The sequence below is a fragment of the Sus scrofa genome, chromosome 3 (assembly GCF_054392235.1).
Source record: "Sus scrofa isolate SSC_HxYL_T2T_F1_AM1 chromosome 3, Sscrofa_HxYL_maternal_Yorkshire_Landrace_v2.0, whole genome shotgun sequence".
Lineage (NCBI taxonomy): Eukaryota > Metazoa > Chordata > Mammalia > Artiodactyla > Suidae > Sus > Sus scrofa.
Window position 1 is genome coordinate 90,089,734 of NC_139385.1, and position 19,622 is coordinate 90,109,355.

Genomic DNA, 19,622 nt, shown 5'->3' on the forward strand with positions numbered 1-19,622 from the left:
TGTTGAAAGCTCATTAACCCTTTACCAGTACTAATTCTCCTGAGATATTCAGAGATGAAGCTTAAAGTTTGAGCTCTAGGTTGAAGAATCTGTAAGTAAAAAAGTGAGAGAAAAATGGAAAGATAATGTAGCCAAAAAAGGCATACAGTTAGGAAGACAACTCAAGTTTTAGAAGTCCATATTTGAAATTAGAGAGCATTTAAAATTTTTTAAATTTACTTTTAATTTTTTAAAAATCAAAGTATAGTTGATTTACAGTATCATGCCAGTTTCTGCTGTACATCAAAGTGACCCAGTTTGTGTATGTGTGTGTGTGTGTGTGTATAGTTCCTTTCTTTATATTATCTTCCTTCATGGTCTATCCCAAGAGACTGGATATAGTTTCCTGTGATAAACAGTAGGACCTCATTGCATATCCATACTAAATATAATAGTTTGCATCTACTAACCCCAAATTCCCAGTCCATTCCCCTCCCCTTCTTCCCCCACAACCACAAATCTGTTCTCTATGTTGAGTCTGTTTCTCTTTTGTAGATAGGTTCATTTATGCCATACTTTATATTGCACATGTGAGTGGTATTATATGGTATTTGTCTTTCTGACTTACTTCACTTAGTATGACTATCTCGTTGCTTTTTTTTCCCCCTTTTTTGGTGCTCTGCAGCATATGGAATTCCTAGGTCAGGGATCAGAACTGAGCCACAGTTGTGACCTATGCCACAGTTGTGACGATGTCAGATCCTTAACCCATTGTGCCAGTCCGGGGATCAAATCTGCATCCCAGTGCTCCAGAGATACCACTGGTCCCACTGTGCCATAGCAGGAACTCTTACTTTGTTCTTTTTTATGGCTGAGTAGTATTCCATTGTATATATGTATCACATCTTCTTAGTCCATTCATCTGTGGATGGACATTTAGGTTGCTTCTATGTCTTGATTATTTTGAATAGTGCTTCCATGAACATACAGGTCGTGTAGCTTTTTAAATTGTAGTTTTGTCCAGATATATGCCTGGAATGGGATTTCTGGATCATATGGTAGTTCTATATTTAGTTTAGAGAACATTTTTAATATATGTTACTCTAGGCATTTTTTTGGTAATGTTACAGATTAAATATGAATAATTTTTTCAGGCTTTTGTCAGCCTTTTAAAAGGGAGACCCTTCAGAAATAAACTGAGTTTTATAATTTGATAAAAGAATAATTGTTGAAATGTAAAATTAGCAGCCTTTGGAAAAAAATGATCCAAATGAATTCTAGTGCTTTATCTATAACTTGTGGCTGGATCACCAGTCTTTCATGAATTCTTTAGCATTTTGAGGCAGCATGGTTAAGTAGAAAGAACTTCAGTTTTTTAGTTAGACAGACCTGAGTTCAAATTTTAGTTTTGCCACTTACTAACCATATGACTTTATTTAAGTTTTTTTTTTTTAATGTTTCTGAGCCTCAGTTTCCTCATCTGGAAAATGAAAATAATATGATACCTGTTTTCCAAGATTGTTAAAATTAGTGTGTGTGTGTGTGTATGTGTGTGTATATGTAATATCAGAACCTAATACATAGAGGAAGCCAATAAATGGAAGCTATAATCATCTTTCAGATAAGTGATATTGGTAATGGCGGTGATGTGTAGGGGCTAAGGACATCGATTATTCTCATATATTGGAGCTTCTAAAACTAGATTATAATCTGAGGTGACTTTGGGTTACTCTTACTTTCTAGAACGAAATTAGTGTTAGAGGGAGGTAATGGTAGGAGAGAGGAAGAAGGTGAATCACCTTTTATGCTTTTGTCTTACTTTTTTTGATCTTTGGCTCTTTTGTTTATCTCCCTTCCATTTTTTATGCCTTGGATCAAGGATCACATAATCAAACAGTTCACACAGTGGGACTTTAAGTATATATAGTACATGTAGAAATATTGTATCATTTTCAGAAAGTATTTGGATAGTTAAGGAAAATATACTTATAATGCTCTATGGTTTTTTTTTTTTTCTTCCCTCCCAAGCTGAGCCATTATCTGGATATTGTGGAAGTAAACATTGCTCACCAGATCTCTCTACGTTCAGAAGCATTTTTTCATGCAATGACCTCTCAACATGAATTGCAGGACTACCTCAAGAAAACTTCCCAGGCTGTAAAAATGCTTCGAGATAAAATTGCACAGATTGATAAAGTAATGTGTGAAGGATCACTACACATTTTAAGACTGGCACTTACCAGAAATAATTGTGTTAAAGTATACAATAAACTGAAGTTAATGGCCACTGTACACCAGACTCAGCCTACAGTACAGGTATTGTTATCTACTTCTGAATTTGTTGGAGCATTGGACTTAATAGCAACAACGCAAGAGGTTCTACAGCAAGAACTTCAGGGCATTCACAGCTTCCGGTATGTCCATTAAGTAAGCCATTAGAAATAATGTTAGAAATTTTTAAGGATAAATTATCATGTGTAATGTTAGCTGAAAAAATATAAATATATTTAAAATTAATATGGGTATTTTTTCTTCCAGATTGAGCTGTTTAACAACATTATCATCTTAATATTTTAGTCTTATATAAAACAAACAAAAACTATGAACATTAATATTTACAGAGACATTTGAATGAAGAAATAAAATTAAATTTTCTAGTAGATGAAATCAATGAATGGCCAGTTACAACTTCGAAATGTTGAAATAATTTTGTGTCAAGATAGTATAGATCAAGATGGAGTAAGGAACACCAGTATATCTAAAAATTAAGTTCATTTAAAAAGCCCTTGGATAAGTTTTAAGTTAGGTAACTATTAAAATTCATTTCTGATTTGCAGTCTGTTTATGACATTGCAAAAAATTCCACGGGTGATGGAAAAGACCCAGGTTCTTCTAAGTTTTTATTTTGAAAATGCTTTTAAGTTTAAGGTTTTAGCTGTTTTCTGTGAAATCATGCTAAATGTTTAATTTATAGATTAGACCAGTTGCAAGCCATCAGTTTCATTTAGTTAAGCCGGCTGGCAGTGTCTTTGTTGGAGTTCCTATTTGCTGAGAAACTTATCTAAACCTAAAACTACTGAGTGACTACAAAGAAGTTTTGTGGAAGATATGCTCTGTAACTTAATAGTTACTTATTATTCTGGAAAAGTTATCTTCAGTATAAGTTCATTTTAATTGAATTATAAATTCTTATTGACTAGGGATGTGTAATTGGAATACTTATTTAGAAGGAATTTTATAAAATTTCGCCCAAATTTAATTATGCAAACAAATAATTTATTCAAGAAATGGTTATTGATCACCTATTACATGACAGACACCAGGCAGAATACTGGGAATATAGCCATGAACACAGCAGAGATGCTTTCTGCTGTGATTGTTTCTACAATTTATTTGGCAAGAGGGAGATGAAAATTACTGGACAGTTATGACATCATGCAGTACAATATGATGATAAATATATAAATTGTTTTGGAGACTAACCTTAGGGAAAGAACCTAATCCAGATTTGGATGTTCCTAGAAAAAGCTTGAATTACAAATCTGCTTCATTGTCTTTTGAAAGCTGTAATTCGACCTCTTTTCCCATAAAAACATACATGGTTGGACCTTCTTTTCCATAAAAATATACATGTACATAAAATTTTACAATCAGTTTTGGGTGGTTTGTAGTCCTTTGAAGCCTACTTTGGATTTCCCAGCATGGACCTATGATGACTAAATGATTTTTAGTTTCCCTTTTACTTCTGAAGTTTTAAATATTTCTCTTTTTTTGAATGTATATAGAGTTTATTTTAAAAATAAATAATGTTAATTTTTTCAGTATTTTAGCAGAATGGACTTCTGTAATGACAAAAGCTGTGTTTTTCATTTATCACTACTATGTAATATGTTGATAAATATTGTGAACTGATTCTACAAAGTATAGTGCTTTATTCTACAGAGAAATAGAAACAAAGATTAAATGCTTGATTGCTAAATACAAGTGCTGTTCTAATTTACCCCAAAGGTCATGTAGTTTACCCCAAAAGTCATGTAGTTTATTTTATTTTACTTCATCTTCCTGACTCATAAGTTTATGTGCAATAGTATTGGAGAAAAGTCTAGTTATCCAAAGATAATCTGGAAAATATTTAAGACAGTATTGGGTATTATTCTCTGTAGATTATGATGCATTGGAAGGCAGAATGAAAATTTTATAATCTTGTAATCATCTTGAGTTCAAGGAATGGTTTACCTTTATTTTCAACTTTTTTTTGTTTGAAACTCAAAGGATAAAATATTCATTATTAAAAAAGTATATAACATATTTAAAAGACTTTGAGATAGTCTGTCTTCATTTTGCTCAAACGTCTTTTATACCAGTATTTTTTTAAGAACCCATACGTTTTTAAAGAGTGTTTATTTTTCATGTAAAATATGAATATATTTGAACCTTGGTATCTTGCAGGCTTGATATAAAAAAGATTGTTACTTTGAAATTTAGGGATATAGTGTTGTTACTTGCTCTTTCTCATGGTGAAGATTTATGTAGAAACTCAGTATTCACCACTGTGAATTGAATCATTTAACCATTCAGAGTTTAATAGCTACAGCTCATTATGATTTTGTTGATAAGATGCCACCTTGGGATTCCAATTAAGAGATTTATTATTGGAAGTATCAAAAGGTGTTTAACATTGTCTTTGATCCTGATATAATCTCTCATAACTTAATTTTCAAAATATTATAAGAAAACATCCACATTGCATGTTCTCAGATGAAGGCGAAACAATAGACTTTCTGCTATTTGATGAAATTAGTACTACTATGGAGTTTATCGATGTGCAAGTTTCTCTGATAAAAGCAACACAAAGGTCATTGTAGTGAAACTACAGCTTAGTAGAAGATCTGAATTTGTGTAAGAATTGAGGCATATTAAAATATTGGACGTGTTCCGATTTTTAGCTGGATATATGGACTTAGTTGCTTTTTCAGTAGATTTATTTTACTACTCTAAATTATTATATGTGATTATTAGGATGCAGACTTTTGGCGTTCCTGTCGTGGCTTAGTGCTTAACGAACCCAGCTAGTATCCAAGAAGACAAGGGTTTGATCCCTGGTCTTGCTCAGTTAAGGATCCGGCATTGCTGTGAGCTATGGTGTAGGTCGCAGACGCAGCTAGGATTCCTTGTTGCCTTGGCTGTGGTGTAGGCTGGCAGCTAAAGCTCTGATTTGACCCCTAGCCTGACAACTTCCATATGCTGCAGGTGTAGCCCTAAAAAGAAAAAAATAAAATGATACAAGCTTTTTAAATGAACTGTAAGCTAAGTTATCTATTAAATATTTTTGGTAAGGTTAATAATAATGTACAGGCCTGTATAATTACATCTATTTTTTTTTTTTTTTTTTTTTTGGCTTTTTTCTAGGGCCACACCTGAGCCATACGGAATTTCCCAGGCTCTAGGAGTCAAATTGGAGCTGCTGTGCCACAACCACAGCAACGTGGGATCTGAGCCTTGTCTGCAACCTACACCACAGTTCATGGCAATGGCGGATCCTTAACCCACTGAGTGAGGCCAGGGATCAAACCTGCATGGATGCTAGTTGGAATCGTTTCTGCTGAGCCACAATAGGAACTTCTGTATCTATTTTTAAAGTAGTTAAAATACTTAAAAAACAGCAAGAATGAATAGGAAATGAAATATATTTATGTATATTTCCTTATATATATTTGAAGTATTAGGTTTTTTGCTGTTTTTATTTTTTGATGTTCATGTTGTCTTTTGTAGGAACCTCCTCAAGTCCTTTAGATATGATTCTATGAGTGGTCATTGATAGTTTTCTTATTTTGTGTTATGATTGGATATTTATATTATACATTTTCTGCCCCAGACTTGTAATGCTGTTTCTCTAAGGAGTCCTGGTTTCTTTTAGTAGGAAGTGGTATTTAAAAATTACAGCCTAGGTACGAGAGGTGTTTCCTGCTACTGGATTCGTTATGATCCCTAGGCCTTTTCGGTGGACAGAGTTAGAAAATAATTTTCCCTTTTTAAAGAAAAAAAATATGAGCTTGTATTGATAGTTCCAATTTAAATTCAGGACTGTAGAGTTTTTACTTGAGTTTTTACTGCAGTTTTACATATGTAATACCTTTGAAACAGGCTGAAAACTGTGGTTCCTAATGACGCCAACATAATTACTCATTGGTTTTAGCCAAGAGTATGTATAGGACACTCTCAGAACTAGCAATGCTGCTACTGCAGATGTGTAGGATTTCTTTCTCTTCCTTTTCCCCGAGATGAACAGCTAAAGTACTATGTTTAAAAGTCACTTGAAATAATTCCTATTTGTGTAGATTTGCCAGCAGTTTGATACATACATAGTTAATTTGTTTCACTTGCTTTTGATATTTGAAGATTGACTTTAAAAATGTAGTGTTGTTTTACAACTATGTTAAGTAGGTTCATGGTTCCAAAGTCAAATCTATGAAACAAAAAGTATTCAGAGAAATTTAACTTCTATCTTGGTCCCTCTTTTCCCTGCTTACTTACTCCTGTAAGTCACCATTTTAAAAAGTTTTAGTTTATATTTATTTATCCATCTCTCTACCCCTTATCTTAGATAAGTATAATGTACATGCTTTTTTACCACTTTGCTGTTTTTACCTTGCAGCAAATCCTGTAGCTTATACTAAAGTATGCATTCTTAATGGGGATTATCACCCCCGAGGGGGAAAAATTAATTCTAAAGGTTGAAAAAAAATCTTGGATTTTGCAATGGTTTGTCGCCCTCCAAAGGACCACAGTACATAAATGGATACACAGTGTATGTGTGTGTGTGTGTATATATGTATACATATATATGTATAAACATACACTGTATGTTTTTACAGTGTATTTTAAAGACAGATTCTGAGAAGTGAGATTCCTAGGTCAAAGGCTAATTGCCTATGTAATTTTGCTAGACATGACCAAATTCCCCTTATGGCAGTATTTTAGTTTGTAATTGTGAATATGTTCTAAATTAGTTAGAACTAAATTGTGAGATGTTGGCAGCATTTATGAGAACTTTATTAATTTTCTAATTAGCTATAAGAAATATAATTTTCATACTTAAAAATACAAATTTATATGTTATTGCACTTATCATAGTTTTTCAAAATAAAAACTATGCTATTTAACATCTGTTGTTTATAAAAGAAGAATGATTAATCTGCCTAAAAGATCACGTGGTTTAAACTTTTTTTAATGTGCTATATCTGATCTTAGTAAGGACATTTGCTGAAATTAAGGGTTTGTTTTCAAGTAAATGTATAAAATTTTTAAATGTTTTTAATTTAATTATAAATGTTTTAAGATAAATTTCACTTAATTTTTGAAATCCTTTGGGCCTAGATTACTTAGGTTTCTCCAACTCATTGTTTTTATGAAGCTATTCGATTGCACAGCAAAAAATCCCTTTGTATATGAAGGCATTCATCCTTAGTTCCCTGCAGAGCAGGGACCAACTACATGGGACCATTGTTATCTTATGGACAGCATGCGCTTTTTGTAAGAAAAAGACTCCAGATCCCTTTAGCAATGCTTGCCTTTACCACTCCCAAACTCTGCCCAAATTAGAGTCCTTCTCACTTTAACCCTAGCTAGAATCTGCAGATATTAAAGAGGTAGATTTAAAAGGAACATTATAGGGAGTTCTCTTATGGCACAGTGGGTTAAGGATCCAGAGTTGTCACTGTAAGTGGTCAGGTTGCTGCTGTGGGTGCTGGTTTGATCCCTGGTTTGGCCATGCTGTGGGCGTGGCCAAAAAATAAGTAAATAAATACAAGAAACATTATATTTTATGAGAAAAAGTGCGGTGGATAGATTGTAGCTCAGCGTTTTTATATTTTTGGCCTTTTGTGTTCTCTAACGTTTGTGTTCCAATGACTTTTGGTTTAATGGCCTGAGGGATATTGGCCAATAACTCAGATTGATTATGACAGAGATTGAATTGAGTTAGTCTCCCCCTATAGTCCTTCAGATATTTATGTGTACCCAGAGCAAGGTCTAGCACATAGTAGATGCTTGTATTTATTGAGTAAATGAATGGCTGGTGAGCTACTGACATTTATATTCAATAAGTGATTAATGAGGAAAGGACTTAGACTCTCAATATTTTGTCTGTGAAAATTAGACTAAACACCAGTCATGACGTTTCTAGAGCCAGATTTCCTATAGCACATTCAGCTGTTTGGAGGTTAAGATAGAAAGAGAAAAATAGAATTGGAAAGATGACATGAAGCTATCATAGCTGTTTTTGTTAAGTTAAAGGACTCCATTTTACTAAAATATCACCTTGTTGCACAAGTACTGACAGCTGGAAAAAGTTTTACTGACTAGTTCCCTCGGTCATGATTAAATTTGGGTTTTTAATAAATGTCATAGGTAACATTTTCCTCTTCCTTTTGTAGGCATTTGGGATCACAGCTTTGTGAATTAGAAAAACTGATAGATAAAATGATGATTGCAGAATTTTCTACTTACTCTCACAGTGACTTAAATAGACCATTGGAAGATGACTGTCAAATTTTAGAAGAGGTATGTCTTTTGAACTATGGAATGAAATTGATATCACCTAGTGTTATTTCATAATAGCCTTAGTTTAGGAAACATTCTTCCCAGGTTACAGTGAGCAAAATTATCTTCAATTTTAAGCTCTGTGAGACCTATGAAATCCTTCACTAACAATGTGACTTTAGGAAGCACTGTAATTGCTCATTATCCTGTGAAATTAGAGAATAATTTTATAGCTTAATTAGAAATTGGAGTTGGGAGTTCCCATTGTGGTGCAGCAGAAACGAATCGACTAGGAACCATGAGGTTGCGGGTTCGATCCCAGGCCTCGCTTACTGGGTTAAGGATCCAGCGTTGCCCTGAGCTGTGGTGTAGGTTGCAGACGGAGCTCGGATCTGGCATTGCTGTGGCTGTGGCGTAGGGTAGTGGCCACAGCTCCAATTAGACTCCTACCCTGGGAACCGCCATATGCCACGAGGTGCAGATCTAAAAAGGACAAAAGACAAAAAAAAAAAAAAAAAAAGAAGAGAAATTGAAGTTAAAAAGAGGACTTTATATAGTTTACAACCCAAATTCCAAGTACAGATATAGGATATAGTGTAAATTAACATATACCCATGTATATGCATGTACTGGAATGTGTCTTTTATAAAAAGAAATCATTATTATATGTTAACTTATTCTTTATTCACATTCATTAAGCACCTATTATGAATATGTTTTATGAATATTCATACACAGATATATTGTATTTGGTAACTTATATGGTAACTTCTCAATATTCATTCCTGCCAAGAACTAAAATCCAAGAAGCTCTGATAGCAGCTTAAGTAGTTAAAGAGATTTTTAAAAGTATTAGCTGTTAATTCCCCACAAATAGTCTAGGTCATGTTCCAGTCTTTCGACCACTAAATTTTTTCGTTGTTGTTGTTGTTGTCGACCATTAATTTAAAAGCAGAGGGCTTGGAGTTCCCGTCGTGGCTCTGCAGTTAAAGAACCTGACTAGTATCCATGAAAACACTGGTTCGATCCCTGGCCTCACGCAGTGGGTTAAGGATCCTGCATTGCTGTGGCTCTGGTGCAGGCTGGAAACTGCAGCTCCAATTTGGACCCCTAGCCAGGGAACCTCCATATGTCATGGGTATGGCCCTAAAGAGATAATAAAAAAATTAAAATAAAAAGCACAGGGCTTGTGGAGTATCATTGGCCATCAGGGTTGGAGAAGAATACTTTCTAGTTACTTACTGAAACTAGGCCAAAATATACTCATATTGTTTTGCCCCCAACCCGGCATCATTTGATCCACTATGGTAGAATAGGATTTACCTGTTTTAGGATAATGACTCTAAAGTCTGATGACAAGATTGCTATGGAAGGGGATCTTTTCAGCTTCTAAAAAATACTACATGCAGAATAGAGATTTGAGGATCGTGCAGTAAAACCCTTGGTGTTGATTATTTCTACCTCTAAGTGAGATTATATTTAAAGTGTGACATTGTAGACTCTTCTTTTATTTTAATAGGAAAGACTGGTATCTCTTGTATTTGGACTTTTAAAACAAAGAAAACTTAATTTTTTAGAAATATATAGTGAAGAAATGATTATTACAGCAAAGAATATCATTAAACAGGTAATTATACTTTTTTATTTGATATATTTTGGTCTAGACTCTTTTGTGAAGTTTATTTTTTCATGATCCTAGTAATAATATATGCAGTATCATAGTACTGTTTTCTCATTTATTTAAAATATAGATAAAATATAGAAAAGTAGAAGAAACAAAAACATAGCCCTACCAGTCAAAGGGTTATCACTTATGAATATTTCTAAATGTAAGGTATTACTTCTGTTTTTCAGTGGTGTTATCATATGTTGTATACAGTTTTGAATTGTTCATATATTTCAGCTTGAATCATAATGTAAGCATTTTCTTATATAAGCATTCAGAAACATCACTTTTAATGATTGTATAAAGCTCCATCAACAGTATGTTAGTTAAACCTGTTAGTTTCCTATATAGTTAAATATTTAGGTTGTTTTTAGTTTGATACTGTAAAGATCACTGTGACAAGCATCTTTGGTATAAAGTTGCATTTGTGTGATTTTTCATTTTTAGGACTATTTTTCTTAAACTGATTCATAGAAGTGGAACAATGGTCAGAGAGTGAGAAGTATTTTTAAATTGTTTGATACATAGAGCTGAGTTGCTTTCGTCTTCTTTTTTTTTTTTTTTGCTTTTTAGGGCCACACCTGTGGCAAATGGAAGTTCCCAGGCTAGGAGTTGAATTGGAGCTGCACCGTAGCCACAGCAACACTGGATCCCAGCCACATGTGTGACCTACACCATAGCTCGTGGTACACTGGATCCTTAACTCACTGAATATGGTCAGGGATCAAACCTGCATCCTCCTGGATACTAGTCAGGTTTGTAAGCCGCTGAGCCACAATGGGAACTCCTAAATTGCTTTCTATAAAGATTTTACTGGAGTTCCTGCTGTTGCCCAGTGAGTTAAGGCTCTGAAGTTGTCTCTGTGGTGCCTCGGTTTGCTGCTGAGCCTCAGGCTCCATCCCCAGACAGCACAGTGGGTTAAGGATTCAGTGTTGCCATAGGTGTGACATAGGTTGCAGTTGTGGCTTTGATTCAATCCCTGTCTGGGGAATTTCCATATGCCGCCCCTTGCCAGGTGGCTGAAAAAGAAAAAAAAAAAAGATTTTTACCAATAGTGTGTGCTTTCACCAGCAGTAGGTAAATGGTCATTCTTCTTACTCTGGTCTCTAAGAAATTATAGTTGTAAACTAAAATCTATTTGATTCTTTTAGTCTAACCTGATTTTTGTTTTGACTTTTCCCACTCAGCTAAACCTCATTCTCTGAACTTTAGTTTTTCTGTATATGAAAATGAACAACATCAAATGTATTTATTAGGCTTAAGTGATCATTATCATTAGTTTGAATTACATTTCTTAGTTTTTAATGTTTAAATAAAATAAGCAAGGAAAAGATTACAATCATTCTTTTACCTTTCAAACTCTAACATACTGTGTTTTAAAATTATTATAACTGCTTTTAAAAATTACTGGTAACTAGCACTAAAAATACATATTTATTATGACTCAGCAATTCTACTTCTAGGTAATTTATCCAGTGGAAATTCATACCAAAGACAGTACAAGATTTTTTTTTCTTAATAAAAAACTGAAAAAAAAAAAAACAAATCTTACATCAGTAGGAAAAAAAATAGAATTGTAGTATATTTATGTCATTGAGAATGACAATGAGAATGAATATATTACATGGAACAACATGGATATTCACATACATCATGCAGATATAAAGGAGTATGCACTGTATGATTCCACTTACATACAATTCAAACACAGGCAAAATTAGTCTGTGGTATTAAAACTCAGGATAGTAATATCTTTTGGGAGGTAGTAGTAAACAGGAAGGGGAGCAGGACCGGGACTTTATTGGCAGTTCAATTTCATAATCGGAGTTCTGGTTAAATAGGTGTACTGTATTTGTAAAAAGTATTGAGCTATAAACATAATTTGTGTATTTTTTGTATGTATATTATACTTTTAAATATTTTTTTTAAATTTCCATGTTTTAATTCCTAGACTTCTCAATATGAGCATTTTTTTTTTTAAACTTTAAACTGTTGCATGTGTTGCAAGGAAGCGTTAACCACCAAAGAATTTCTCTTGGAATTTTAATATGAGGCTTATACATTGTTCCTTCGAATTATAGTTCTGGGGAGGAGGGTGGGGGTTGTGTGCCTGTGTGTGTGTAAAGTGATCATCACAGTCAGTGAGGCCCTTTTTAATGTACAAATGAACATGTAGTATTTATAATTCTAGAGGCATTAATCAAAATTTTTTTCTTTAAATTTTTCAGTGTGTGATTAATAAAGTTTCACAAATAGAAGAAATAGACACAGATGTTGTTGTGAAGTAAGTATAAATATTAAGTTGGGGTTATCAGTCAGGATAAAGATGACACATTAGAATAACCTTAGGAGTTCCCGTCGTGGGGCAGTGGTTAACGAATCCGACTAGGAACCATGAGGTTGCGGGTTCGGTCCCTGCCCTTGCTCAGTGGGTTAAGGATCCAGCGTTGCCGGGAGCTGTGGTGTAGGTTGCAGACATGGCTCGGATCCCGCGTTGCTGTGGCTCTGGCGTAGGCCGGTGGCTATAGCTCCGATTGGACCCCTAGCCTGGGAACCTCCATATGCTGCGGGAGCGGCCCAAGAAATAGCAACAATAACAACAACAACAACAAAGACAAAAGACAAAAAAAAAAAAAAAAAAAAAAAAGAATAACCTTAGGATTTGGTTAAGGAATTATTTAGTAAGATGTGGTCAGAGTGTAGGAAAATCATAAGTGCTAGTGTAGTAAGTTTAAGGGACAGGGAAAGAGAACATTTAATAGAATTCAGAAGGAGAAAAATACGTAGTAGTTGAAAAAAAGTCTTGTAGTAGTTGAAGTGATTTTCAGTGGAGGGAGGCAGTCATCCTGAGGCAACCCCTCAGGGAGGGGGATGGAACTATCAATCAGAATTTCTCTTCTTTTCAGTATCTTATAAGGGTTTCTCATTGGCCAAGCCCATCTGATCAGCCTCCCAGGGCAGAGAGAGGGTGGAGAGGATTCAGTGTAGATACGGAAAGTGGAAGTTGAAGAGGAATAGTGGTGTTAAATTTAAATTATTTAGCTATATAATTAAATCCCAGTTGGCTTTGAGAAGTTTGAGTACATTATTTTGAATTACCCATGCCTGTAATTTTTTGTTTTTCTCTTGAAATTGCTGTTGATTATTTTGAGAATAGTGATAAATATTTTATGACTATGAATTTCTTATTCTTATAGATATCTAAATTTTATTTACTGGCTTAAGATGTGAATAGTAACATGAACATCTATGAAACTTCTCAGGGCCAAACTCATAGAATGAGGATTATAAAGTTTTTGTTTCCATACTATTACTTAGTGAAAGCTCATTTCAGAATTAGTTGAAGCAATCCTAATAGTGCAGGGATCACTGGTAGTTGGAAAAATTAAGTTATTGGAAATCTGCTGAAAGCCCTAGATACATGGAGAGTCTGTTATTTTTAATTTTTTTCTTTCCTAGAGAATTTTCTCAACAAGTAGAGAACATCCGATATCTCAAGTATTTAGGAGTATCTTTTGAGAATAAATTCCTAGGTGTAGCAGCACTAATTCAATATTTAGAGTAATAAGTCATTGTAGTACTCTAAAATATCTTTTTTGGGATTCTACTTAGGCAGTTGTTGATTGATGTCAGCTATAAAAATATTGGCTATACTATTATGTATTATACTTAATTTTTATTATGTATATAATATATACTAGATATATGTTACCATCTCTACATTTAACCAAAATTAGTTTATTTCTCCATGATTTTTCATTGAATAGTCATGAGGTATGTTCACTTGGAATTACTACATGATAAGATTCATAAGTAAGTATACTTGACTAGTCTTAAGAGATGTTTAAACAAGAAGTTGTTTAGTGGTTGACTTCATCTCAATTTTACTCTTTTAATGAGGTATCTAAGTTAAATTGCATTGTATTTTTTGTTACTAGATAGTATTTAGTATAGTTTCCTCCAATTTGTAGATAATACCATTTTGGCCAAAGATAGTCATTATTTTTGTTTGAATTTTTTCCCTTAGGCTTGCAGATCAGATGAGGATGTTGAATTTTCCTCAGTGGTTTGATCTGCTAAAGGATATTTTCTCCAAGTTTACAATTTTCCTACAGAGAGTTAAGGTAAGCTTATGTGATTATCCATTTGTCCAGAATATCCCTAAAATTAATATATGTAGTAAAACATAGGATAAAATTTGACTAAAACAAAATTTCTTTGTTTTTGCAATTTTTCTAAAGGGGCTTGGCTTTAAATAAGATTTGAGGTCTTCAGAATAGTTTGGTACCTTTTTATAATTTTGGATGATTTGTTTTATTAGAAAGAAATATAAAATTTATTTGGCATTAAATATTCTATAATAATATTGCCTTTGTGATTTGTGATGCTTGAATCTCTAGATTCTCAAGAAGTACAATATTGTGAAACACTCAAATATCTGTTCCAAACCAGTTTATTTTTCTTGAAATTTAATACTGATATAATGGTTTTTATAACACATAGTTTATATTTAATTTGCTCTACTAGTGTTCTTTTTTTTTTTTTTTTTTTTTTGCTTTTGCTTTTTAGGGCCGCACCTGCAGCATATGGAGGTTCCCAGGCTAGGAGTCGAATTGGAGCTGCAGCCACTGGCCTACACAACAGCCACAGCAATGCGGGATCCAAGCCACATCTGTACCCTATGCCATAGTCTTGGCAATGCCAGATCCTTAACCCATTGAGTGAGGCCAGGTATCAAACCTGCATCCTCTTGGATCCTAGCTGGATTCATTAGCCACTGAACATGAAGGGAACTCCCTAATGTTCTTTATTGCAGGTTTTTATTCTATTTTTCAATCTAGGATCTAGTCATGTGTCATGCATTATGTGTAATTACTTTGTGTCTCTGGTCAAAACACTTAATTTTAAGCCAGTGATTATAAGGAAAAGAACACATGCCACACACCATTTTTCAGAAATAAAGATGTCACAGACTCTAATGCATGTTGGTTGGGGTTACCAATATATTATAACTGTGTTTTAATAAGACAATCATTAGGAATTACTGAGTGTAATAGACTGTGAAATTCGGTATTCTTAAATTATCAGGTATCAATATTGTATTGATGACCTAGTTAACATCCCTGGCATCTCCTGAGTTTCTTGTTAAAAATGATCTCATACTTATCTGTGATATGACTTCCTATTGACATTAGGGTGATGCTCTAAGTCACATGTATGATAAGCTTATCAGTCAGAATGAGGAAAGTTTTATAAAATGTGATTCACTGAACTTAGTTTATATACTCCTACCAAAATGTTGGTTCTGCAAACTTTATCTATAGATTGTACAGTAACTAGGCCATGCTTTCACTTTTTATTCTATTCCCATCATGACCTCATCACATACATATATCACATACATGTCTGGATATACACAACTCCTACCTTGCATAGTTAGAATTGGCCAACTTTTTGCCAGTGATTTTTTTAAGTAGCTGTTTTGCTTTTTAGTAAATTTGGTACTATTTTTACTTAGTTTTACAGTTAAACTAAGCCAAGTTATTATTTGATGTGTATACAGTATGGGAAGACTGATTTGTCATAATTATAGCTTCTCATTTTCACATTTAGCCCACTTCAACTAATACTATAGGAAAACACCTTTGAGGATGGTGTATAACCTTTGAATATTGTACTTTTTAAAAAACAAAATTGTGATTCTATGAGGGTATGATTTAACTGAAAACTAATGTTAATTACAAGCTGTTCATTTTTAATGAAGAATTTTTGAATAACTACAAATTGGAAAGAACTCAAATGTCTCACAGACGAGGAATGGTAAAATAGGTCATGCTCGGTATATTCATTATCATGGAACATCATGCAACTATTTTTAGTGATTGAAGAAAATGATGCATTATAATGTTAATTGAAAAAGCAAGACAGAGACCTACTTATATGGTATGATCTTAGCTATGGTAAAAAGATTTTTTACTTCTTCATCTCTGTCGACCAAAGTTCTCTTGTTTTTTGGGTTTTTTTTGTTTGTTTGTTTGTTTTTTAGCAGCTTCTCTTTTGGTGGTCATCTTTAGGTGATAGGATTATGTATAATTTAAATTTGTTATTCTTTCTTCTCTATTCTTCCTAAATCTTCTATAAAAAGAAGTATTATTTTTTGAAAAATTAAACTATATAGTTGATTTGCAATGTTGTGCTAGTTTCTGCTGTACAGCAAAAGTGATTCAGCTATATATATATATATTTTTTTTTCTTTTTCATATTCTTTTCCATTATGGTTTATTAGGAGATATTGAGTATAGTACCTTATGTTATACAGTAGGACCCTATTGTTTATTTCTTTTAGATATAGTAGTTTGTATCTGCTAATTCCAAATTTTTCCTCCTCCATCCCCTTTCCCCTTTGCTAACCATAAGTTTGTTCTATGTGTGTCATTCTGTTTCTTTTTTGTACATTAGTTCATTTGTATCTTATTTTAGATTCCACATATAAGTGATATCATATGATATGTGTCCTCACTTCACTTAGTATGATAATCTCTAGATTCATCTATATAGTTGCAAGTGACATTATTTCATTCCTTTTTTGTGGCTGAGTAATATTCCACAATATTCCATTGAAATGGATGGGCAATTCTTTATCCATCCAACTGTTGATGGACATTTTTTGAATATTGTTTACTATGTTATATGAATAAACAGTTTTTTTTTTTTTTTTGTCTTTTTGTCTTTTTGTCTTTTCTAGGGCCGCACCCGTGGCATATGGAGGTTCCCAGGCTAGGGGTCTAATTGGAGCTCTAGCTGCTGGCCTGCGCCAGAGTCATAGCAACACAGTCTGAGCCACGTCTGTGACCCACACTACAGCTCACAGCAACGCCGGATCCTTAACCCACTGGTTGAGGCTAGGGATCGAACCCACAACCTCATGGTTCCCAGTTGGATTCGTTAACCACTGAGCCACGACAGGAACTCCAGGAATAAACAGTTTGATGATTTTATTTAATTTACTGGATTTTTCATTTACTATTTTACATTTTTGAATTTTTTCCTCAAAGACAAAGTATATTCTTTATATCATTTTAGTTTGAAGTAAATCATATTTTTCAAAGAAATTAAAACTTAAAATTTCTGCGAGAGCATTTCAATAATAGTTTTAGTGTAAACAGAAAAAATTAAAGGTTAGGAGCTTGAAAATTTCATATTTGAATGAATATTAATAACTTCCATACACATTGATGTTAATTGGTTTTTTTTGAATATTTTTATTGTGGTAAAATACTCCTGACATAAAATTTATATCAACTATTTTTTTTTTTTTTTTTTTTGGTCTTTTTGTTGTTGTTGTTGTTGTTGTTGCTATTTCTTGGGCCGCTCCCGCGGCATATGGAGGTTCCCAGGCTAGGGGTTGAATCGGAGCTGTAGCCACCGGCCTACGCCAGAGTCACAGCAACGCGGGATCCGAGCCGCGTCTGCAACCTATACCACAGCTCACGGCAACACCGGATCGTCAACCCACTGAGCAAGGACAGGGACCGAACCCGCAACCTCATGGTTCCTAGTCGGATTCGTTAACCACTGCACCGCAACGGGAACTCCTATATCAACTATTTTTAATTGTACAGTTTAATGGCATCAAGTTCATTCATATTGTGATGCTCTCAACACCATTCATTTTCTTTATCTTATAAAACTGAAACTTTATGCTTCTTAAACAATAACTTCCCATTCCCTCTTTTCTCCAGCCCCTGGACACACTGTTCTTTCTGCCTTTGTGAATTACACTCCTATAAGTGTAATTATACTGTATTTGTCCTTTTGTGACTGGTTTATTTCATTTGCACACTTTCCTCAAAGTTCATTCATCTTATATAGCATATGTCAGAATTTTATTCTTTCATAAGGCTGAATAATATTCCATTACATGTATATTCTATATTTTGTTCATCCACTCATCTATCAGTGAAAACCTGGGTGGTTTCTACCTTCTGGCTACTGTGAATAATACTTCTATGAACATAGGTGTACAAATATCTCCTAACTATCCTCAGTTCTTTTTGGTATATATTCATAGAATTGCTGGATCATGTGGTAATTCTGTTTTTAATTTTTTGAGGAACCTTTGTATTATTTTCCTTAACAACTGTACTGTTTTACATTCCCACCAATAGTGTGCAAGGGTTCAAATTTCTTCACATTCTAACACTTGTTATTTTCTGTCTTTTTTATGATAGCAACCATCCTAACAGGTATAAGGCGGTGGTAGATCATTTTGGTTTTAATGTATACTTTTCTTTTTCTTTTTTCTTTCTTTTCTTTTCTGTGTGTGTGTGTGTGTGTGTGTGTGTGTGTGTGTGTGTGTGTGTGTGTGTCTTTTTAGGGCCACACCTGTAGCACGTGAAAGTTCCCAGGCTGAGGGTTGAATTGGAGCTGCAGCTGCCAGCCTACACCCCAGCCACAGCAACGTGTTATCTGAGCCACGTCTGACACTTACACCACAGCTCACAGCAACACAGGATCCTTAACCCACTGAGTGAGGCCAGGGATTGAACCTGTTTCCTCATGCATACTATTCTGGTTTGTTACCTCTGAGCCACAACGGGAACTCCAGGGTACATTTTTCTAGTGATTAGTGATGTTGAGCATCTTTTCATGGCTTATTGGCTATTTGTATATATTCTTTACAGAAATATCTTCTTTGCCCATTTTTTAACCAGATTTTTTGGGTTGATGTTGAGTTGTAGGATTTCTTTATATACTCTGGCATTTAACCCCTTATTGGATATATGATTCACAAATAATTTCTCCCATTGCCCTTTTACTCTGTTGATTGTGCTCTGTGATACATAATTTTTAATTTTGATGTGGTTTATTTAACTATATTTTCTTTTGCCTGTGCTTTTTGTGTCATAACCAAGAAGTCATTGCCAAATCCAATGTCATGAAGCTTTTCCCCTGTGTTTTCTTCTAAGAGTTTTATAGTTCTAGGTTTTGAGTTAATATTTGTGTGTGTTGTAAAATAAGGATCCATCTGCATTCTTTTGTGTGTGGATACCCAGTTTTCCCAGGACCATTTTTTGAAGAATGTTATTTCCCCATTGAATGGTCTTGTACCCTTGTCTAAAATTAGTTGAGCATACATGTGAGGATTTATTTCTGGCTCTCCATTCTATGTATATATCTGTGTTTATGCCCATACCATCTGTTTTGATTATTGTATTTTTCTAGTAAGTGTTGAAGTAAAAAAGTATGATGCTTTCAACTTTGTTTTTCCTTACTGTAAATTGTATTTTGAATTTTTATTAGAATTTTTGTTTATTATTTATACCCCATAGCTTAAAAAAGAAAATAGTCCTTAAAAGTAGCTTGTTTTCTTTTCAAGAAATTTTTAGCTCTTAAATATTCATTTTGTTGTGTGGACAGATAATTCTGGTTTTTC

General features: G+C 33.8%; 1 protein-coding gene across 17 annotated transcripts in view; it reads left to right on the forward strand.

Annotated features, from left to right (window-relative positions):
* VPS54 (VPS54 subunit of GARP complex) overlaps window positions 1-19,622 on the forward strand; it is a 119,356-nt gene that overhangs the window by 58,068 nt on the left and 41,666 nt on the right. For all 17 annotated transcript variants that reach the window (XR_014841818.1, XR_014841814.1, XR_014841816.1 and 14 more), the window contains 5 exons: window positions 2,008-2,393; window positions 8,415-8,541; window positions 10,040-10,147; window positions 12,415-12,470; window positions 14,214-14,310. Coding sequence is in view for 12 of the 17 variants with exons in the window: in XM_085019059.1 (XP_084875185.1) it covers window positions 2,008-2,393; window positions 8,415-8,541; window positions 10,040-10,147; window positions 12,415-12,470; window positions 14,214-14,310 (774 nt within the window). In the remaining 5 variants the exon portion in view is untranslated. The remainder of the gene's footprint in view (window positions 1-2,007; window positions 2,394-8,414; window positions 8,542-10,039; window positions 10,148-12,414; window positions 12,471-14,213; window positions 14,311-19,622) is intronic.